This window comes from Chelon labrosus (assembly GCF_963514085.1).
Source record: "Chelon labrosus genome assembly, chromosome: 20".
Lineage (NCBI taxonomy): Eukaryota > Metazoa > Chordata > Actinopteri > Mugiliformes > Mugilidae > Chelon > Chelon labrosus.
In genome coordinates, this window is record NC_140353.1 from 15,615,599 (window position 1) to 15,638,709 (window position 23,111).

The 23,111-nt window shown below is 42.5% G+C and overlaps 4 protein-coding genes across 6 annotated transcripts; all 4 read right to left on the reverse strand.

Annotated features, from left to right (window-relative positions):
- Window positions 1-35: 35 nt before the first annotated feature.
- Window positions 36-4,302, reverse strand: ccdc28b (coiled-coil domain containing 28B). The gene is made up of 6 exons (XM_084569320.1): window positions 4,169-4,302; window positions 2,361-2,661; window positions 2,001-2,170; window positions 1,607-1,761; window positions 276-298; window positions 36-144 (listed from the first exon to the last, which is right to left on the reverse strand). Exons 2-6 carry the CDS (start codon window positions 2,594-2,596, stop codon window positions 90-92), a joined length of 639 nt encoding a protein of 212 aa, XP_084425446.1. The 5' UTR covers window positions 2,597-2,661; window positions 4,169-4,302; the 3' UTR covers window positions 36-89.
- A 1,603-nt stretch (window positions 4,303-5,905) lies between these two features.
- tmem39b (transmembrane protein 39B) lies at window positions 5,906-10,879 on the reverse strand. The gene is made up of 9 exons (XM_084568774.1): window positions 10,700-10,879; window positions 9,125-9,328; window positions 8,825-9,044; window positions 7,972-8,055; window positions 7,704-7,858; window positions 6,860-7,193; window positions 6,572-6,759; window positions 6,370-6,490; window positions 5,906-6,269 (listed from the first exon to the last, which is right to left on the reverse strand). The coding sequence occupies exons 2-9, from the start codon at window positions 9,253-9,255 to the stop codon at window positions 6,036-6,038; spliced, it is 1,467 nt and encodes a 488-aa protein (XP_084424900.1). The 5' UTR covers window positions 9,256-9,328; window positions 10,700-10,879; the 3' UTR covers window positions 5,906-6,035.
- Window positions 10,880-11,905: 1,026 nt separating this feature from the next.
- LOC311505817 (KH domain-containing, RNA-binding, signal transduction-associated protein 1-like) lies at window positions 11,906-17,094 on the reverse strand. 3 transcript variants are annotated; one of them, XR_014699668.1, is made up of 11 exons: window positions 16,714-17,094; window positions 16,030-16,157; window positions 15,568-15,684; window positions 15,324-15,470; window positions 15,064-15,188; window positions 14,661-14,928; window positions 14,477-14,553; window positions 14,332-14,393; window positions 14,103-14,222; window positions 12,245-12,304; window positions 11,906-12,161 (listed from the first exon to the last, which is right to left on the reverse strand). XR_014699668.1 is itself a non-coding variant. In XM_084569601.1 (9 exons), exons 1-9 carry the CDS (start codon window positions 16,877-16,879, stop codon window positions 14,113-14,115), a joined length of 1,200 nt encoding a protein of 399 aa, XP_084425727.1. In that variant the 5' UTR covers window positions 16,880-17,094; the 3' UTR covers window positions 13,254-14,112. The 3 variants fall into 3 exon arrangements, 1 of the variants encoding a protein (XP_084425727.1); XR_014699669.1 differs by having other exon boundaries at window positions 11,910-12,161; window positions 14,048-14,222; XM_084569601.1 differs by lacking the exons at window positions 11,906-12,161; window positions 12,245-12,304 and having other exon boundaries at window positions 13,254-14,222.
- Window positions 17,095-19,757: 2,663 nt separating this feature from the next.
- Window positions 19,758-23,066, reverse strand: zbtb8os (zinc finger and BTB domain containing 8 opposite strand). The gene is made up of 7 exons (XM_084568433.1): window positions 22,849-23,066; window positions 22,558-22,582; window positions 22,340-22,461; window positions 22,169-22,251; window positions 21,858-21,910; window positions 21,360-21,396; window positions 19,758-21,265 (listed from the first exon to the last, which is right to left on the reverse strand). The coding sequence occupies exons 1-7, from the start codon at window positions 22,928-22,930 to the stop codon at window positions 21,179-21,181; spliced, it is 489 nt and encodes a 162-aa protein (XP_084424559.1). The 5' UTR covers window positions 22,931-23,066; the 3' UTR covers window positions 19,758-21,178.
- Between the last annotated feature and the right edge of the window lie 45 nt (window positions 23,067-23,111).

Sequence of the window (23,111 nt, forward strand, 5' to 3'; positions counted from 1 at the left end):
GGCAACCGGGACTTGTTAGATGTTGGGAGAAGATGAGTGTGTGTGTGTGTGTGCGTGTGTGTGGTCGCCGTCCCGCACACCTCACTCCGTCAGGGACCAGATGTCTTGGGCAGGTCCTGGTTCTCGGCCAAGTGGAGCTTTTGTCTGGACGCGGACGCGTTAAGGATTCACACAGGAGGACTTTGAAATGAACGCAGATCATTCAAATGCTCCTGGAGGGCTGAGTGGTTCCCATAAAAAAAAAAAAAGGGGGTCATTCATTTAGGAAAGGATACATTGAGGTGCTGAGCTCTTCCAGCTGCGGAAACAAAAGAAGGAGAAGTGTATTGAAAATAAACAGCCAAAAATTAAAAAACAAAATAATCCAGAAGGACCGGACACTAATCTCTGAGTGTGATCACATTACATAACAGCCTGTGTGCGTGTGTCAGGTCAATATTTCAATGAAGCTCTTGTCATCTGACTACAGTGTTTACAAAAGCAAATGCTCAGCTTCCTTTCCTGTGTACACGAAGGAAAGTTGCTCCACGGCCAATCTGCTCTGTGGAAAATGATCCACTGCTGCAACAGCTAGCAAGTATTCCTGGCAGCGGTATCTGTAATGAGCTGAAGGCTTTTTCACACCTCCCTCACACATAACACTGCGACTTCCCTGCAGTGAGCATACCAGCCTCAGGTATGGGTAACCAGGAGAACACAACACGCTAACAATAGAAACTCTCTCGAGACATTTTTAGAAAGCAATTAACACTGAACACGCTAGCAGAGGAGGAGAGAAATAACCATTTATTGCGACGTATTGGTGTTTCCCGCTGAATACAGCATTTACCTTCATAGCATTACTCTTTGACAGTTTGTTCCTACAGTGAAAACCTTCCTCACTCTCTTTAAGGAGCTGCTTACCCCTCTTCAGTGTTCTGTCCAACTTGGCACAAGTACAGTGCTGCAGTACAAATTTATTGTAAAGTAGGGGTTGTTTTAGGCGAAATTTAAAGGTAGCCAATACAGAAACATACTAGCACGTTTGTGACGTGGTGAAAATAGTGTTTGTGTATCTTCTTTAAAGCTACAGAGCAGGACTTTTACATATAAATGATGAAAATATACGTCCGTTCTATTCGAGTTTAATCAGCTGCAGGTAAATCTTTCTGTATTTCTTTAGTGTATTTGTCTTCCGTGGAGACATTCTCAGCCAGGCGCAGTCATACAATGCTTTTTATGTCCACCTGGAGTGATTGTTTGCCAGAGCTGATAAAGGGAGTATGGCAGAACCTGTGGTGGAGAACTGGGAGTTACAAATGTAACTTGGGTTCTATGAATTCACCGTCTCTGGGAGTCAGGGAGAAGAAGTGTCAAGGAAAGTTTTTTTGATATTTCAAATAAAAAAGGAGAAAGATTGTATTCTAAAACGGGAAGTGATCGATGGTAAGGACAAAAATATCCTATCACTGGTGTGTTTTTTCTTTGTCGGAGAGTGCTGGAAGAGGAGAAGGGACTACGCGACTGTAGCCGTGTGTCATATGGGCGCATCAAGAGTACTTTCGCTACCCTCACTGTCAAAATGGGAATTAAAAATGTGAATCTGCAAACTGTGATTCATGCTTACGTTGCACAGCAGGTGTTCCAGGTTGTGGTCGGAGGCGCACTTCCTCTGGTCCTCGGAGAGCTCCTCCACGTGGCTGTCCAGGCTGAAGTGCAGTCGTGCCAGCTTCTCCTGCATCTCACGCACGTGTTCCAGCTGCTCAAAGGAGCATACCTTACCTAGAAACCAGACGGGTTAAACCAGACCGCTGCTGCATACTTCTCTGTGGTACAAAGTGTTACCTCTTTTGATAGCACCAAAGTCAAAAGTATTTCCATGGCAGCCGATTAGTAAAAATAGCTCCAAGGCTATTTGATTTCAGCGTGATTGATGTAACAAAGCCGCTTTTCAATTGCCTTTATTTTCGGCCTGTAACAGAATATTCCCCGGGTGGCCTGTGAAATCCGGGTTGTCTTACCGAAAGCCTGCAGTTTGCCTGAGTGGAAGTCGTTGAGGAGGTTGAGGAGGCCTCCCTCCATCTCTCTCACGTCTGAGACATCTGTGAGGAAGGAGTGCTGCAGGGGGGAAGACTGGACTACTTTACTGGGGCCTGCTGGCTGGGGGGCCCTGGGCTTCTCCTTGTGGGGCCTGAGAGAAAAAGGACATCACAATCACATTTGTAGGTGAATTCAACCACTCTTGTCCACTTGAGCTATTATTATTGATAAAAAGTCTAAAAGCTTGATGTTGAAGATGTATTACCGTAACCAGTTTATCCATATGAAGGAAAAGGCAGTTTCTATGTTACAATTTTCAGGAGAGTAATGAAGACGCAAACCTGGTGATCTTTGGTGGAGCTGCGACGGTCGCCAACACCTCTTTGGCCTGTCCCGGGGCGCCTATGGATCTTTTATACTTGCCTCTGTTCTTAGGGGAGGGGGGCTGCGGCAGGCCGAGAGAGAAGGTGGCACTTTTGCTGGCAGGCAGGACGGAGAGCTTGCGGGGGTTGATGGGGGGAGGAGGGGGCTGCGGGAGAGACACCTTCGGGCTCCGCTTCTTGCGTTTGTCTTCCATTATTTGTTTCTCTTCCCCACCGGGACAAGGCGAGGGAGCGCGGCCCGGCTGGCGTGCAGGACGTCCTGAAACAACAAAGGTGGGAAGTTGAAAAGCTGCCGCCTTCCCTCTGAGGAGGGCTCCGACTGCGCCAGAAGTAGCACTGCAGCCCGGGATCCTCCTCTGTGCAGCGTTTAAGGGATGCTCTCATTAGTTTAACAGCATCGCCAGGAGGTCGTATATCCGTCACAGAAAAACCCAAATCAACGTTTTAACAAAAAGTTAAAGAAGTGTAGACATTTTTTAGACCAGCCTCAAGGTGGAAAGAGATCAGTCAATATGTGTGAACTGAGGGATGCTGCATTACTGCTTTCTTACCAAACAAATAAATGACGTTGAGGCTTCAGGAATGATCAAGAAATCCATAAAGCTTTTAGTACACAGACGAGTGAAACACACAGAGAGCTGAGAGCTGCACTAAGGACGGCTGGAGTATGATATAGCTTACAGACACTATAGCAGTCCATCACTTACAGACAAGGTCTGAATGGAAAAGACAATACATTCCATTCTTATTAAGACCTGTCCATGTTAGGATATAGGAGCTGCAGTGGACAAACAGAAACACCACTGCAATGTAATGCAGTAGTCAGTCATCATGTCTAATCCTGTTTTATGAGTTTATAAGAAATGCTCCGTAGTAACAGCCCTGCTATATTGTCCTCGGGCTATTAGCTGTTTATTATAATGTGATTGTTGGACAAGGTGGCTACGTTAATGCTATTATAATCTGGGAAGGAGGCAGAGTGGCAGTCTTACAAACTTCTCTTCTCTAGAACCGTCTCACACATGGAAACTCCCCAAACTCCATAGAGGCTCTGCATGCTTCCAGTTTCTATGGCCCAAATAAAACAAATTAAAAAACAACAAAAGAGGAGTTATTCATACAAAAAGAACTTTACAAGAACAGAACATTTAAATGTGGGCTATAAAATATTAGATCTCTCTCGTCTTTTTTTTTAGTAAATGATAACTGATCCCCAGGTTGATCCGTCTAGTTTGACTTATCCTGATCATCACATTCCAGGAAACACAGGCCGAGGTAACAATCTGCTACTCTAATTTATCCATTAGTCCTAAACCTAAACAAAGCTTCAACTTATCTGAGAGCCCCACTCTCACATCCCGACTGGAAAACATGTATAAAAAACAATTCTGGGATCCTCAGTGGCAATTTGAATTGTTCCAGACGCTGCATAAAGTAGGATCTGACCTGAATTGAGCTGAGTTGGATAAATAACGCTCTATGTCATCACATTAGTTGGAATCACTGTTCTAATAGCAGCTGTCTCCTGAACACTGCGCCGGCCTCTCTCTTCAAAGTAGGATCCAAAGATGGCCACTACAGTAATAAACAATGGCAACTTTATGCGCTGAAATATCCCTTTTTACTGAGAGTCTATCTATTCTACACAAATTGGAAATTGCGAACAACGCGCGGCGGGACGTTTGTTGCGTCGCGTGTGTAAATCCAGGGTGAGAGAAGACGTGTAAACAGATTTGTCGTCTGCGGATGACACAAATAACACTTACCGAATCAATTACGCACCGGAGAGCAAACCGGCTGAGCGCGGCGGCGCATTTCTCCCGCTAGGATTCAAAAGGCCACTTCGCATGAATTAATCATTTAAAAAAAAAAATCGGGATGGTGTTGAGTGATGCCCGCGGTGGCTGTGTAGATTACCGATGAAATGTAAAGCGCGGTATCGATGCGCTCGGCCGGTGCGGAGATGTCGTCTTTATCCTTCTTAAAGGGCCAGTGCGCCGCGCCGTGCGCCCGGAGGAGGAGGAGCCCTGCAGGTTGCTATTAGCGTTTACTCAGTGCAGTCACCAGGATGCTGTGTGCTGCTGAAGGCATGTGTCAGCTGATGATACATATCTTACATATGTAGTCTATTATGACCGGGGGGGGATTTGATTTTTTGATTTATTTACTCCAAACTGGCCGCACGGTGACGCTAATGCTCTCCATCTATCACAACAATCCTCTATTTCACTGACATCTTGAAGTGACACAGTTCTGTGAGTATTGAACTGGTGAATTCTCTACTTCAGCCACTGACTCTCCTTGTTGCCTGTATCCAACTTGTCAGAGCTTTCTTAAAGATGCCTCACCACTCCAATCCAAGTAGAGTCTTCAGTTTTAACCGACTGCTGGGGAGTTTAAGGTTTTTTATTAGGAACACTGTGGGGGTGGTGAACACTCGAAACTCAAATGGGTCTGTAAACTACCCAGCACTCACCTGCAATTAGAAGAACGTGTTGAGCTCTACCCGAAAACCTCAACTCCCCATCAGTTCATCTAGAACTGAAGAAGCTATTTGAATGGGTGGTGAAACGGTTTCAAGAAAACTGAAAGAAGTGCAGTTGCCTTTGTTTTTTGATGTACAGTACAATGACTTAGAAGACTGAGAATCTTCAGACATCTTGTGATATCTGGCCTTCGGCAGATGGGTCCCTCCATATGAGCTGGGTTCTGCTCAAGGTTTCTTCCTGTTAAAAGGGACTTTTTCCTTGCCACCGTTGCCTTCAGGCTTGCTCTGGGGGTTTCAGGCCGGGTTTTTGTGAAGCGTCGAGACGATTTGTATTATTATTGACGCTATATAAATAAAATTGAATTGAAAATATCTGTTTGTTCAAAAAGAAGAGTGCAACTTAACAATTTTGGCTCTGCAGGCAGTCTGATGAGATGACCCTGTTCTTGTCACCGGTTATCTGCACTTTATCGTCCAATAAGATCATGCTAGGATGTCACATTTCCTATGTCAATACTTAATTGCCTTTGTTTTTTGATGTACAGTACAATGACTTAGAAGACTGAGAATCTTCAGACATCTTGTGATATCTGGCCTTCGGCAGATGCATATGCATGTATGTGGGGGCAGTGCTGCACCTAACACGGCAAGATGATGGCACATGCAAGAATAATGACTCTTCATCTCCAAACTCAGCCTACAGTGTTCATATTGATTTTTCAACAGAGAAACAATGGCGAACTCCGACCTGCAGGTCTGCTCAGTCATCAAAACAGGAAACACTTCCTCCCCCTCAAAATACATGCTTGAAATAGTTAAAGGGCAGAGGTGTTATGTGTCTGAACTGTTTTTTTTTTTTCGAAGCTTAATGTTGAGTCTGAGTGAGAGGATTTCACCAACTAGGCTCTGGCATTTCTCAGTCAATTCTAGAGACTAAAATTCAACTTATTTCTAAGACTGCTGCACAAAGTTCTCCGTGAACGCCACAAAACGGAAACAATTTTAAGTAATACAAAAATATTTCTTTTTATTATGGCAGATCAGAACAAAAATGTGACACAAAAAGCAGATTGTAGAAAAAATACAGGGCTCTTAGGCATGTTCTGTTTTGTTCCATAGTGAGAATGATCGACAATAATTTAAGTCTAGCTGACTTTCTGGTCTGAAGAGCTGTTGGAGAACGAGTATGCCTTTCCTAGGACTATTCTGTCTCGGAGGAGCTTGAAGAAGGCGTAGTAGTTGCTGAAGAGGATCAGGGCCAGCGATATCGTCTGATGCCACTTGTCCGAGCACATCAACGAGTAGAGCTGGTAGAATATCATGGCACCTTCCAGGATGATGAGTATGTTCAGTATTCGTAAAGGCTTGTTGAAGAAGAACTAGAGAAGGGAAGGGACAATTAATACAAAAAGAATATGACAGTGCAGTCTCTGGTGAGAATTGTAGTTCTACAAAGACTAATAATTTAGGGTTACTTACATAGAAGCGATAATGTGAAACATCTGACGGGATCGCAACATTATAGTGGCCCATGGCTTTATAGACATTCTTATTATGCTTAACAAGGACTCCCTGAGGCCACATGTACTCCTCTGTCCATCTGTGCAAAAAGAGACAACAGAGTGAGATTTTGTCTTAAATGAGTCTGACTGGACCTAAAAGTCCAAAGAGAGGTACGTACATGTGCTGAAGGACGTTTGAACAGAGTGAGGGGTCTACTTTCTGCCAGCAGCCGAGGTGAGCTGCCGCTTTGTGAAGCAGGTCACAGTATCGAGGGGGCAGCAGGTGCCTCATGAGGATGACTGACGTACTCACTGACACCAGGATGAACAGCTCACAAGACCACCGCTTATCCACATACTGGGTACTCTGAAGGAGAATGTGTAGGCAGAAACATGTTAAGACTATGTGAAGAGCTACTAAAGCACATTAAATGACAAATTTGTGTTTAAAAAGACAGATTTTTTACCTTTACAAACCATACAGGTACAAATGCCACGTAGTAAGCACTGAGCATTGAGCTGACCAGCACCTCTTTCATCCTCCAGTTAAAGTCCATCTTCAGGTACTCCACCTCCTTCCGGATGAGGTCAGGGGAGAGGCAGCAGGCGTGAGTAGGCATGGCCTGGACGCCGTACAGCTGGCTGGTGTGCTGCTTCCACGTCTCCTTCAGCACAGTCAGGTAGTCCCTGCCCCGGCCCATGCTGCCCACCTCTTTAGAGCCGATGCTGGCGATGGGGGAGAGCGGACCCGCTCGCCGGAAGTCGCAGCTCAGTCGGAAGAATGGGATATACATCCCAAATCTGTGAAAAACAAGGGCTACAGTTAACTTCTAGAGGATCTGCAGCCTCCCGTATAAATCATGACACCTACATCTGGGAGCATCAGTAACTGTAGACACATAGGTATAAAATTCAAACTCAATTTCAGACTGCATTTAGTGATCCAGGCAGGCTAAAAAACATTTGAATGTCCTCTTCCATCATTCAAATCTTCAGTTCAGACTGCTTTTGTTGACCATGTAGAAAGGCCAAGTCTCACCCCTTCCAACATAAACTATGGGACGTTACATCAGAAAAGATCGGTAGGGCAGACAATGACCAGGGACAATTTTTTATATCCATTTCGAACTGTGCCATGAATTACATATATGACCACACACATTAAACCGTATCAGTGAAATAAAGGTTCAAGGAGTTGTGGAAGGACAGTGAGCTCGTTGAGCAATTTATTTTTAGAAGACTTTGACTGCCCTTCGGCTAATAGGCGAGCAAACGAGGAGATAACAGCCTGTGAGTCTAAGGATTACTTACGGGTAGCAGAGGAAGAGCAGGCTGAGGACAGAATACGTTCTGAAGAGGTAAATGAGGGAGCGGCACAGACTCCAGCCTGTCAGCGTTAGCACTGCGAAGCGCACCATCACTAAAAAGATTGAATGAGGGAAGGAGAGTTTCCCACTCTGTGAGGCCTGGAGACAGAGCAGTCAAATACATTAATACAACTTAGCAATTAAACAGTAACAGTAATGTGAGTATTTGACATTTGAGTGTGTGTGGGACAAAAGCTCACTTCAGTTCTTACCTCTTTAACAATTGCTGCGATTAACCTCCTCGCCAGTATGATGATTGTGAACACCAGCATGTTGTAATCAATAAGATGAAAGTTCTGTAAAGCATTGACATCATATTTACTGTTGCTCTTTTATGTACACACAACATACATTGCATAGGAGGAGGGATCTCTCTTCAGATGGTTTAATTAAATATTCGTCAATTTATTTCAGTGTTAAAAGGGTGCTACAGGGCGTTTTTCAGCATTTGAGTTTTCACACCTAGTTCGTTGTTCCAAAACTGGGAGTGTTACCCCCTGGGTTGGTTTGTTTGGACTGCTGTGAACACAGCAATCACACCCTCAGAACAGATCCACCTAGCCGAGACCAGGTTACAGAGGGTGATCTAAGGCAGCCTGCTATCACTCCCCTGAGGGATTCGCTTGCAGTGAGAACACACCTTGTACACGGACCAGTATTACTAGATCATTGTATGCCTTTCAGAGCTGGTCTTCTCCTTAGGAGGTGTCTGGCAGCAGCAGTGAGGCTCCTCAGCATATAGATTATAATGCCGTTTCCTTTGTGTAGCATTATTGCTCAGTCAAACTGAACATGTTGAAATCCAAACTTCTTGCAAAATTGTAACCAGTCAAACTGTGCAAGTGCGTAGTGTGGAGGGCGAGGCAGAACCCGCCTCTGTGAACACGAACCAAGTTAAATACAACACTGGAACATATTGTATCGATGACTCCCTGAAACTAAACTAAATATAGGTATGGAAGTAGCCTATGATCTGAGATATTAAAAAATAAAAATGACCTGACGTCAGCAGAAATAAAGCAACCATCAAATCATAACAAACACAATCATTAATTGACCACTCACAAGAGATGTGTGTGAGGGAGGGTGTGACGGCGGGTACCACCACACAGTCTTATAGATGTTGACATAGTGCACGAAGAGGGCAATGAGGTGGCAGAAGAAGAGATGGAGCTCGAACAACACATTTCGATCCACGGACAACTCGGGGATCTTGCAGTGCTTCAGAGGAACCACCGTCTGCGCGGCGAGCGGGGGGCTGGACATGCACGTTCCCGAGCCGTTCCTGTGGAAGGCAGGAAAGCCATCAGGTAGCGTTTCATCGCGAGCACATGCAGTGAAGCGGCGTACCAGAGCCTGGCTTACCTGGTGCGAGATCGCACCCCAGTCATCGGGGAACTGGTTGTGTGATTGCCATTGCTAACTGAGCCCGGTTCACTGCTTAGAGGAGGTCTGCAGTACGTGGTGCGATTTCCTCCTCTCCTTCCCCCAGCCATCGCAGACACACCCAGGGCTGACTTCTCTCAGCGAACTGCTGCGGGTTGGCGACTTTTCTCCTAGTTTCTGTACCTGTTGCATCAAAGCAGCCGGTCGGAAAGAGTGGAATATTCAACAACTATGTAATATTAAATCATATGCAGAAATGAGACATCTATTCTATATTTGAAAAGTAGAATAAACACACACTTGCCAGTACATTAGGTACTCTAGGAAAAACTAGTGCATTCTAATACAACAGCTGTTGATTCATCCGTGTTTTCATTTTGGAGGCTGTGGTTTATAGTACTATTGAAGTGTATTGTATTGTACCGACATGTTTCTGTTATTTTGACAACTCCATTTTAGTCAATAGGCTAGGCTAGGCTAGGCTAAATAACATAAATAAATCTGTGTTAAATTCAATATAGTTGAATAGCGCCACAAACCTCCAGAACAATCATCCTGTTAAATTATCACCGTAAAACATAAACTGAACATTATAACACTCTTGAAATTAGGATTTAGTGCAGAAGTGTTATATTGGAATGCAGTCATTTTCACTATTGTACCTAATGATCTAATGTGTGAGTGTAATATAATAGTTAGACATGAAATAATATTGTGGTCAGTGGGTGACAATAAAAATGAAAGGTGCAAAGAGCCTAAATAAACACAACATAAACACACACACACACACACACACACACACACACACATATATATATATACACATACATATACACACACACACTATATACATATATATATATATATATGTATATATGTATATAGTGGATAGTGGATTTGCCCAATATTGTACATATAACTGTATATTTCATAGCCATATTTTCTATTGCACAGTCATATTTATTTTACACCCTGTTCAATCCCATTCCACTTGACTTATTAAAAAAACTGTTTGTTTTTAACTTTTGAATACTGAGCACCTTGCACTGCTGTAAACAAATTCTCGTTGCACTTGTACACTGCAGTGGCAATAAAGCATATTCTATTCTATTCTAAATATTGGCAGCATTAAAAATAAAAAACACCTGTAAGACCAAACTAGTTAAATAGCCTCCAACAATTCTCCCTCGTAAATATGCACCAGACAGTTGTCGTTAAATAAGTTTGCACTGACTGCACAGCATCCCTTAAGACGGTGCAGCTTCTTTTTGCGGAAGCAGGCAAGCACAAGCTAGCTAAGGGGCTACATCCTTTAGCTTCCCTCCCGGGCCACAAATCTCCCCAGTGCCCTGCATAATGAGACACGAGGCACATGGCGAAAACAACGCGGACACACACAATGAGGGAGGGAGACCAGCGTGTCCGCCAAGACCATGCTTGATTAAACATCAAGACTGAGGCCTAGGCTAACACCCTCTCTGGCTAACTAGCTAACCGACTAGCTAGCCTTCAACCTATTGCAAAACAGGCAAGCGAGAACATGTAAACACTTACCAGTATCTGCTCGCTGTGTTAGGTGCTGCTATGTTGTACGGGCTGAAAACTAAACGCAATAAATTTTCAGGATACTTGTGGGAATACGGGTTTGTTTTTTAGTGAAATCAGCGGAGGCAGTCATTGTTGATGTGAAACTAGCCGATGATAGATGGGGGCGCGGATGCGTTCGAGACCTGTGGGAGGAGAGACATTTAAAGAGACATTCCGCAGATATTTCGATAAAGAAAACAAACGAAAACAAAAGACAGACGAAGCACTTGGGATAATGATCTGTGCTAAAAGATTAATCATTATAAATATGAAAGCATTGGTTGTTGGATCATGTGTATGACTTATACTTCACTGTATATATACACACCTGCACTGTGTCACCGCCTCTGAGTGTGTAGCTTTAATATATTTTGAATGACTACTTCCTGTTTTCATCCCTTGCGTCCTATCTGTATAAAAGCCTATGACAGGTGATGCCAGTGAACACTTCTGCATGAACTTTGCACTTTAAAGTCACACTTAAAGGCCTTTAAACACACCACACACACACAATGTATAAACATATAAACATGGAAATGCAACCTTGGATCAAATAGTTTCATATATTTAACTAGAAATAATATGTTTTGAACCATATTTGAAACCCCAGAGACAAACTAATGCAAAAATAAAGTCTCCACCCGGGAGCACCTGCACCATTACCACTTTTATTGGTGCCATTTTCACTCCGTGACCTCGTTTTAAAATTCATCAGTGCAGACGGATGTTACTCAAAATAGGATCACTACCTATATGATGTAGAACAAGAATGAATGGCAGATAAATCTGGATTTATATGCAATGCATGATGTTAAATCATCCTGGTTAAAAGGGCTTTTTAAAAGATTAGTGAATAGAATTTAGAGGGACCTAGTGCATTAGCCGAAACTGCATTTATAATCATGTTTTTGTAGAAGTGCAACCGTAACCCAATTTCCGACAGCTTAGAACAATCTCTTCTAATCTGCATGCTGAGTGGGACGTCTTCCGAGTCTGTCAAGTTTCCACAGAAAAAACAAAAACAAAACAGCAACAACAGGGGAACTTTGACATTTTTATGGCCACTTTAGCGACATGCTTGGAAATCCAACTGGTTGCAATCTGCACATACAAGTCCGACAGTTCTCCTGTAAATTTTCAAGAATGAAAATAACGAAAACAACAAAAACGTTGAGTTTACAAAAAGTTTTATTTTCTTTTTTTTAAAAAAAGGCAATTAAAATGTCTAAAAGTGTAAAAATACTGTTAAAATTTAAATCCTACCTATACATGATCAATGACAAAACACATTCTTTAAAAAAATAGAACCGTTTATGTCATATCAATGCTGAAGCAATGTTATGAAAGAGTAGAGCATTTTCTCAATGAGAAAAATCACTTCAGTCAGAGACTCTGAGGCCTCTGCCTTTTCCAGGGACTTTCAATGGACCTGGAAAAGACAGGGGGAAAAAAAATAAAATTAGTAACCCTTATCTGGACTGGTTAAACATTTGTAATTTCCTTTTAACTGACCTTCATGGTCCAGTCCAGTGAACTTCAGTGTATCAACCGTACCTATACAGTTTTGAGCACCTAAGAAGAGAAAAGAAAATGAGATCTTGGACACAGCAGCGTTGGCATGCATACAGTGAGCAACAGACATGCAATAAATTTAAACTTTATGCTACAGTATAAAAAGTATCATGCAACTCAAGCTAAAGGGCTTTTGTCCACCAATGGGATGTTTTAAGGCTTTGAGTGCAACTAATTTTCATTAATCTACAGACTACAGAAGTTATCAAGATGGAAATAAGTATTGAGTGAAATGAATGGATCATTATTGGTTTTATTTGAGCAAGAGTTGCATCACAACCATGATTGTTTTGTACGGCTTATTTTGCTCGGAATAACTACCGATAGCATAATTTTGTACTTAAATGTTTTTGATATGTTTTGGATGACTTGCATTACTTGGATGTTTTGTACAGAAGAATAAAACAAAAGTCTAACAAATGAGTGTTGGGGTTAGTTTTACCTTCTTGTGGCGATCTTTAGGCTTTTAGAATCCTCTCCTCTGCGATATTTTTCTTTTATAAAAACCAGCCAGCATGACTTTGCATCAAAGTCAAGTAAGATCCCTGCAAGCTTGATTTGAAATACTGTTGAAGTTCAGTTATTTCAAGTGGCTGAAGATGCACTGCTCTCGAGAGCTTGGAGAGATACACTAACTAAAGGTTAATGACAATACATGTTCAAGCACTATATCATTGTCAAGTCAAACATGTATTTGGCAGCACATTACTTCAAGGAACGATGAGCTTTATTTTTTTTTTTTTGAAGGCGTCATTACAAGTGTCATTTAGTTTTGAAAACAGACGAAGAGGATTATCATTGTCAAAACAGCTTTTTGATTTAAATATCAAGCTAGCGTGTATACATCAGCTACAACAGCGTTGTCAGCACTGCTGAGAACCACTAAGGACCACTTCCACAAACTGAAGAAATTCCTTTGGTACAACAAAGGCAAAATACCAAGTTTAGATCGATTAAAAAGAAACTAGAAACTTTATTGAAACACGCACTGCAGAAATACATTTTGGGATATGTTTAGTATCCTATTTAGTCCAAAGGTACACAAGCATTATGCATTTTGGAGACGGCACGACTTAAAGCATACACAGTTGTCCTAAGGTTATGTACAAAATATTGAGTTGGCTGCAGCCTTCCTTAAACACAATACGTATTGATAATCCTTCAAACTTAAGTATCAGCGGTCATTTTGCCAGTAACAGAACGACTTTTTCATAACATGCCAATTGTAAAGGTGGAAAAATAGAGTCTTTTTTTCTTTGTCAAATAGATTACTAGTTTTTATGAGATTCGTTTACTTCAAACATTAGATTTGTAATGTAGTATAGACAAATTTAAGATTTAGTTTGCAGCAATAGAGCTCGGTGCTGTTTGACTTCGTATCTAATTCCGTTTTATTTATAGCAAATTTAAATCAAGCAACTAAGAGTAATTTTTTGTCCAGTCAAGGAGGACTTTTAAAATCCAGCCTATGTAATCATTTATCGCCACAGTCACAGTTTGTTCAATAACAGTTAAACTGAAATAATAATCATCAAACGTCACTTAAAAAATATCACTCAGTCCTTTAAGTTTATGCCTCTAGGATCTTAACTACGCAACTGAAAACATTAAATGGAACCAGACTTCGTGTAAAAATTCCTCTTTTGTGCTATGATACATCCAACGAAACAGCTCAACTGAGTTTTTAAAAAAACAAAATAGAATAAACCATAAAAAAGGGGGAACAAACGAGAGGGAAATTACTTTTGTAAAGTTAACCGAGTTACAATTGGAGACAGTTGCTATAACAACTCTCTACCAGTAGTCGTTCAGTATCTTCCATAGGGATGGTCTCTGTACGACCCTTTCGCCTGTCGAGGTTGGGGAGCTTTGCCTCCAGCCCCGGAGTTGGACCATGAATTGTCCCAGTCATCTTGAGCTACAGAGATAAGACAGAGAGAGGCACAAAAAAGGCACAGCATTAGTTAAATATTCTGAGTGAGGCAGATGGCGATGTCTATGTGTGGTGTTTGGATTTCCGAGCTTACCATAAGAATCATATGATGTATCCTGGGCTTCACCGTGTCCATAATCATAATACTCAGTATCCCTGAGGGCAGATCATATAGAAGACTTAATACACTGCCATATTAGTTACTTTAAATCAACAGATAGTCATATGTTTTGACTTACGCAGGGGCAGACTGCTGGTTATAATAATTATCATATCCCTCGTAGGATGGCTCAGCGTAAGACTCGTCATATGAAGGCTGAAAGCAAAACCAGACCACATTAATTGGGTCTCAACAACTGTCACAGAAAGAAACCACAGCACACCCAGAAGGCAATTTGTGTAAAATCTAGAAACAGAACTTACATAATCATCATAGCCATCAGGTTTGGACTGTGATCCTGAAGGAGGAACCTGGTGCTGCTGGTGGGACATGCCAGTGGAGGGGAGCATCCGTGGAGCTCCTGCTGCAGGCGGTCTAGAGCGAGGAGCAGAGCCTCCCCTAGTAGGAGCAGAAGGTGGTCCGCCCCGGCCCGATGGTGCACCTCTAGGAGCCCCGCCCCTCCCTGGTCCTCCCCGTGGAGCTCCACCACGCATAGCTCCTCGAGGGGCACCGCGTGGCATCCCTCTGCCCCTGTGGAAGATTTGGTAAAATAAAATCAATTCTAGGAAACAAAGAAATACCACAGGGTGGCAACGCCATGGCAGTTCAGCCGAAACGGATCCGTTTGCTACGTGTTCAACAAGTTAACTCGATTCAGGCTCCTACCTTGGTCCTCCAGCACCAGGTGGTCCACCTCTGCCTCTTCCCATGTGGCCTCCTCGCCCCCTGCCTGAATCCTGGGATCCATTCAGGAAATGAGGATCCATGTATGGATCATGCTCACCAGGTTCCTACAAAACAGACAAAATTCATCAGATCTGCAGCCTATTGCTGTGTAGCTGGCAGAGAGGAAATGACTTGAATAACTAGAGTGTTTCATGAGCACAGAATCTTTTTTTGTGCAAGAGGTTTCACTGGGCACATACCGGGATAAGGAACTTCTTGACCTCTTCCATAGCATGAGCCATGCGCAGATAGGCCTCTGGTATGGGTGCCGTCACCTCAATAAATACATGAAGCTCCATGGAGAGGTGAGCATATTTGGCCTCACCACTCTTCCTAAGCTCTTCCTCCTGAAGAAAAATTGAAATGCAAGTGATTCACTGAATAGCAACAATAATAGTAAACCAGAGTAACACTGTGCAGCAACGAAAACTTCTCTATACGAACCTTACTCTTGTCCCTCATGGAGCCTTTTCCCAGCACTGAAATCTTTGCCCCGGTCTCCTCCTGCAGCCTCTTGATCGTGCTGCCCTGGGGTCCCAAAAGCTTTCCGACAAAGTTAACCTGTAAGAAAGCGTTTATCTTAGCACTCAGCGTTGTTTCAGGGAGAGAATAAGACTACTACCAACCACTTAACTGCTCTTGCACAAACAGGATTAGTCTGACATTAGGCACATGACTGGAACAGTTCTGGGACGGCACAGCTAACAAAGCGAGCATACTCCTGTCACTACAGCGGGAAAATAGGCCATGTTTGAGTCTATGCTTCACGGCCCAGTAACGGCTTCCTATCCATTTCATGCAATCCCAGGAAAGGAACCACAACACTGGTCTATTTAGGTTAGCCACAGCGACTTCAATTGATAGCATCTGCTGGAGAATTAGATAAAAAGGGAGGGAAACACACACCCTTGGGTACTGCTTGGTAGGAATGAGCACTCGCTCTTTGAGCTTCAGATTCTTGGTCGCAAACAGGTCCAGGTAGGTCTCCTTCTCTGGCTCTTTCTTGGTTTCCCCTTTCTGGATCCTGTCGATTTCTGCAGGGGGAAAAAAAGAGGCAAGAAACATGCTCCAAGTGTAAGGAACCACAGCAGTAAACACAGGGTGAGGTATATAACAAAAGAGCAGAAACTGGCTCCAGCGCAGGTGATACCAGAGCAAGCCACAAACCAGCCATGCACATTTCGATCACTCGGACCAACACACACCAGCCTCTTAGTTTCTATCACAAATGAAATTATGCAATGAATGACTTATACAAGTTAACAGGGCCTTACAACCACAGTCTGGGGCCCAGTGTTAATCAATGAAATCCAGCTCGGCGGATAAGCAGTGGTCGAACAAAGGCGCATTCATGGTTAAAAAGCAAACATTTACTATCGAATACCACGAACAGCCAGTAAATTATTTTTTAAAAAAAGATCAAACACATCTTCAGTCTCGGGGGTTTGGCTCACATAGCTAGCCACCAACCACGTGTATAATGCGCTATTGTTCAGGCCTCTCGGACCAGAAAAGCTAAACTAGGCCTCGCGCCGAGCTACCGCTAACTAGCCGGCGTTAGCTCAAAAAGCTAACATGCAGCCGCAATACCTGCAGAAATCAGCTTCATGGCGTGCGTGAACGACGAATCCAAGCTGTCCTTCTCGGCCAGCAGCTCGGGGAGATACTTGTTGTCTTCCATTTTGTCTGTCTTCTGCGGAGGGATTAACTCTACGGCGGACTCGGAGCTGTTCTTGCTAGCATTCACTTCGCTCATAATCTCGCGGCCGGACTGACGAACGAAGCTTCGGCGGCTCGGTTCGTTGGCTTCTTGGCTGCAGCTACAAAGACAACGGCGAGCTCTGGTTGCAAAACAAAACCCCAAAAAAAAATAAGTCCCGCCGGTGTCTTCTTTTTTTTTTTGCAAGACGCAGCGCTCTCTTCAGCAGCAGACAAAGGAGGGATGGCGCAGCTGCATTTGAGGGAGAGAGAGAGACGAGCGGAAGGAGTACGGGAGGCGACAATGACGTCACCGGCCCAGACGACCAAATCCTGGAGAGAAAGCTCCCCCTGATTATTTCTGGGGTCTGGATCTGGATCGATTAAATAGGTCACTCTGGAAGGACTATACACAGTGATGTCTGCATGAACACATACTACCAGATATACACTCAGTTCATTATGCATTCTGATGCAACAGTCCTGCTGTTTGTAAGATAACATAAGACAGGACTTTATTTATATCCGTGGTGGGGAAATTAAGCTGTAAGAGCACAGAATTGCACGACTAGTAATAGATGAGAAATGAGAGGACAAGAGCTCGGTGCCAGAGAAAAGAAAGTGGAGGATAGGCGCTCAGTGCGAGAGAGAAGAGAGTAAAAGACATGAGCTCAGTGCATCGTCCCCCAGCAGCCGAGGCCTAGTGCAGCATAACTAAGGGGTGGTTTGGTCTAATTATAAGCTTGATCAAAAAGGAAAGTCTTAAGCCTGGCCTTAAAAGTAGAGAGGGTGACTGCCTCCCGAACCCAAACTGGGAGCTGGTTCCACAGGAGAGGAGCCTGATAGCTGGAGGCTCTACCTCCCATTCTACTTTTTGAAATTCTAGGGGCCACAAGTAGTAGAAGTAGAAGTAATAAGAGGGAATATACATAATGACAAAATAAACATTCATGAATATCATGAGTAAATACAAACTCCAATAGGAGTTGCACCAAGTGTTGCAACAAAATGACATGAGTCAGTGGAGTGAAAGGGGCACTCCTGAAGACCTTCTATGACTCTGTAGTGGCATCAGCCATCTTGTATGGAGTGGTCTGCTGGAGCAGTGGCATCACAGAGAGGGAGAGGAAGAAGCTGGATAAGATCATCAGGAAGTCCAGCTCTGTCCTGGGCTGCCCCTTGGACTCAGTGAGGGAGGTGGGTGACAGGAGAGTTCTGGCTAAACTGTCCTCCATGCTGGACAATGAGTCCCACCCCCTGCACGGTGACCTGACGGGACTGAGGAGCAGCTTCAGTGACAGACTGCTTCACCCTCGATGTGTGAAGGAAAGATACAGAAGGTCTTTCCTTCCTGCTGCTGTTAGGCTCCACAACGAGCACTCCTAATATGTGCAATATATCTATTATTATATAATTTCTACATGCTGTTGCAAACTGCAATTTCCCCATTGTGGGACGAATAAAGGTTTTTCTTATCTTATCTTGTACGTCTAAGAAAAGAAGCTCAGCAGCAGTGCTAAAAAATGCTGATGTTAAAGCGTCTGACTCCTGAGGGGACGAGGGGAGCGCTCCTTCTTGCACTATGGGTGCAGCAGTCTCTGGCTGAAGCCGAAGGAGCTACCTGAAGTCACAACTCTCTCATACAGAGGGCTGTTCTTGATGTTCGACAGATTGGCCAACGCCCTCCTCTCCTCCACCTGCTCCGGAGGACAGCCTGTACTGTACTTGTAGTACTGTTGAATTGTTTTGTTTGTACGGGCACATGTTTCTGCTATTCTGACAATCCCAATTTAGTCTTTGGGCAGGGCTAAATAACATAAACAGTTAAATTACCACCTTTCTTATGCTGTTTTAACATACACAGAACATTCAGAACAACAGTCGTGAATGGGGATTTTAGTGCAGGATTGTTATATTAGAATGCATTTGTTTTCACTTGTGTACCTAATGAAGTGGCGAGTGAGTGTGAGATCATGTGATTGTATGAGTTCATGCAGTCACAACTGTGTATCCAGCCAGAGTAACCAACTTAATCAGTCCTGACACTGGAAATAATCACAGTGAACTAGCTCTCCAGGATTTTGTCTCTACCTGAATATTATGTGTTTACCTCTCTCTGTACACTGAATATAGTTGGGACAAGTACATTTCGTATCAATCTCCACAAACATTTGGTTTTTAAAACATTTTTGGGTGAGAGGCGAGGAACACCCTGGACAGGTCGCCAGTCTATCACAGGGCTAACACAGAGAGACAGACAACCACACTCACATCTACGGCCAATTTAGACGGTGGGAGGAAGCCAGAGAACCCATAGAGAACCAACGCAGACACAGGGAGAACATGCAAACTCCACACAGAAAGGCCCAATCGGCCAATGGATCCGACCTTTTTATTATTTTAATTTAGGGAAATAAAATAATAGTAACAACCTAAAGTAGGACTAAAGGTTGAAACTATTTATTGTGGAACTGTTTTTAGTACACATATTCCTTTGTATTTTTGTTCCCGTATGTGTTTCCCTATATTCCCAATGACAGTCAGTTCCTCCTGTGAGCAGCAAAGGCACAACCGTGACAAATAATCTGTTTTCACAGATTTCCCTGAATAGGATTTGGCACTGAAAATGTCACAGCAGCAGCTTCATTTTTCTAAATATGTGTTTTTTCTTTTTCTTTTATTACCTATAGAAATTAGATCAAGTTGTTTCAGGGATTAATAAACCCTCCTCAGATTGTATTGGATACATTTACGCACAAAAGGCCTTTCAAACATGAGAACTTGCATAATGTATGAACATCGTCATCTGTGTCAACTGATTCACAAAGAACACGTCTGTCTTCAGATTTATCTAGTGCCTCGGATTCATTAAACATTCACTTGTATTTATTAATAATGAATAACTACCTTTTCTTTTTTCCTGTAACACTTTTTGTAGTAATTTTCTATTAGTAGCTCCTGTAACATCAAAGAGCAAAAGGCTAACCTGACAAATTATCCTTCAAACATGTATGAATCAGTGCAGGTCCAGTGCTGGGAGGAGCACAAAAGGTAGGCTATTATAGTCAAGAGAAGCTGTAATCCAGTTATCACAGCCCAGTGTCTTCTTTGGCTGGGTAATTATAGTATCCTGTATCTTGGCTTTACACTCCTTCCTTCCGCACAGTGCATCATGCATGCAGTGTATTTTTTGTCTAATGCATTGTAAATGCACACTGCACTTTCTTTTATTAATATGGGCTGTTGCTTCCTGAGATATTGTTTAAGAAACAGTCTGAAACAGTTTGCCTCTTAAAAAATGTTTTAGTAGGTCACAAGCCCAGACATGAACACCCTCTTTTATCTAGAGCACAGAAGTGTTTGGCAAAATGAGCTCGTCTTACATTTGATGTTTCACCGCACAGTATTCGCTGTACTTGTCAGGTCACATTGTTCTCCTCTGACTGCCTTAGGGGGGGAAACACCAGCTAGGTTTGTGAATGTGATTTGATAGGCAGGTTCACTGAGACCCATCATGGGATGTAACCTGCAAAACTGATGACAGGGCTCTCCAACTCTTAAGTCCACAATGTATCTTTAGCTCTTTAAGTCACTGGGAACTTACTAAAACAACTTAAAACAGCTATATAAAATGATGTATGAGCCACATTTATGCACAGACTTAAGTTAAAATGGAAGAGTCGTTGTATAGTAGCTGCTGACATGTTGCTGTGTCGAACTGTTGCTCTGGTGAACTGTGGATACTTCTTGCTGATATTTGATCTCTTATTTTATGCTTCATAGTAATAACAAAAACAGCTCTAGTTAGTCTCAATTTAGTCTAGCACAAGCTCTAGTTAACTGCCTTATCCCTGAGAATTACCACACACAAAATATACAAAAGTGGTGATTTTAATTAGAGAGGATCATTATTTGTCATAAATAACAACTTGAAATGCAAATAAGACTGGATTGTTAAAAAAAATACAATATTCAAACTTAATTTGTCTTTCTTAATAACAGCTCCAAGTAAACAGTTCTATTATTTCCATGCAATGCATTACCCTGCATATTGTTACCATTCACTTATTTATATATAAGGTTTTCTGATTTCTGAAATTATGCATCTTATGAGACATCAATTGCAATGTTTACATGCACAATATATCTCCTTACATCTTCCAGAGTATTAGAATGCATGTAAACATATTTGCTGTTATTTAACTAGTCTGTAATCTGCCAAAGAGCGAGTTAGTGAACAGTATACACCAAACAAAAGTAGATAATTAGTGCCTTAGATAAAAAGGCCACTTAAATTGGCCGTGTAAATTTTCCAGTTCAAATGAACCAGGAGTGTGATTTGCCTCTAGAGGTATTGTCAGATATCAATGATGGCAAATATTTCAGGTTTTTCTGTGTCGTGGATCTGCATCGCTGAGTATGTGATGGCTTTCACCTCAGTTCCCTGCAATAAACACACAGGACATAACAGAATTAATACAATTATGTACCTATCATTATTGATTGTATGCACAAAGTCACTTCCTTCTCAGGCCTACCTGCGGATGCTTCGGCAGAGAGAATTCTTCACCCCACCTTTTACAAACAAAAGAAAAATCTGGTGTGAGAACGCACCAGCAAGGAGAAAATCCAAGACAGACAATATAGCTGTCTGGGTCATTTCTCTTTGTTATAGGAACTCATCCCAAACTAAAACCATTTTAAAGTTATTTCTTCTCTTGTATATTCTGCTCAGTGCTACATTTTTACGTAAGAACATTCACAGTGATCTGGGATAATGAGGGAAAAAAAGCTGATAAATAAAGTATGACCCAAGCTTTGGGTAAAGAAAACAAAAAACTTAAACACACTTACAAACCGGGTGATATTAATTAGAGAATGTGCAATGTACTGAATTTGAGGCCTATACAAAGTCGGCAATTAGGAACTTAATAAACTTCAGGTGGTTTGATCAGAAGAGAATCTTTTCAGCCTGTTGCCATCTAAGGTTTAAAGTCATAACCATGATGTTATTGAGAAGAGGAACCCTGACTTACCCAATGGAGCGAATCCTGAAACGCATTCTGTCAATGTGCAAAACCTTGACCTCCTAATTAACAGACAACACCCAACAGTGAGCACGTGACAGCGTCAGAAACAAAATAAGTAAAACATAACTGAACAATCACACAAGTCAACTGTGTTTATGTAGAGAGACTTATTGTTGAAGGAAAGGATAAGAAGCTGAAGTGCTTATTTAGCTCTTAAAGCTAAATAAGCAGACCGCACTCCACTGGCAAGCAAACAAAACAGGCGGGCAGTCATTCACAGTTATGTCAAAAACTTCACAAGTGACCAACATACTCACCCTTGGAATAAAGAAGAGGTCTGCACTAAACTTGTATAACCAGTCATCTAGGAAGTGGAAGAGAAGAGACTCCATGTCATCCCCTTTTGAGAAGAACACAGATTTTACTTTGCTTGGTCTGACTGGCGCACACATAGATAAACAACAGTGTGACCTGTGTTACGCTCTCACCCTCTGATTCCACATCAACAGTATCAATGGGTTCCACGGTCTCTGTGTCCGTCATGTAGCCGAACATGCCCATGGCACACTGCTCAAAGGCTTCTTCTAAAGTCTCTCCCCAGGAGTGAATCCTTGAAAGAGCAAACATGTGTTATGATGATGGTGTGAGCAATAAAAAAAAACAATAAACAGGGGTGTTTTATACCAAGATAACAAGGCACACTCACTGTACATCTGCTGTGTGATCCAAGTCTGAAATAGTAAAACACAAAGTGGGTGACATGATGAGTTTACTGAACGCTGTTATCTATTGAACAGACATGCGATGAAACTTTTTCAAGCACTTTGTAAAGTACTTCATATAACTCTTTATTTCATTAGAACATGAACCAAGCTATAATGTTACATGAATCAGGCGTTGGGGAATGCGAAAAGGGCCTCTTATCACAGTATTGACAAATACAGTAATAGTAAAATGGCTAAGCTAGCTACATAATTGATTATAACTTCAGACTTACACTCATATTTCTTGGTTATCGGCGGGTATTTTGATTTGATAGCTTTCTGTTCCTCTGTCAGATCGAGCACGCGGTCGTCCATGATTGCTGTAAGTTTATTTAAAAGTAAAGCTAAAATTATAGTCAACACTGCTCAACACCATGGCGGTGTGTCAGAAATTACAACCGGGTTACAACATGTCACGGAAGAGAGGAGGTTCCGGATGTAGTCATGTACTCCAGTCCGTATGTCACTTCCGGTTGGCTTCGGTGAACGCTGATTG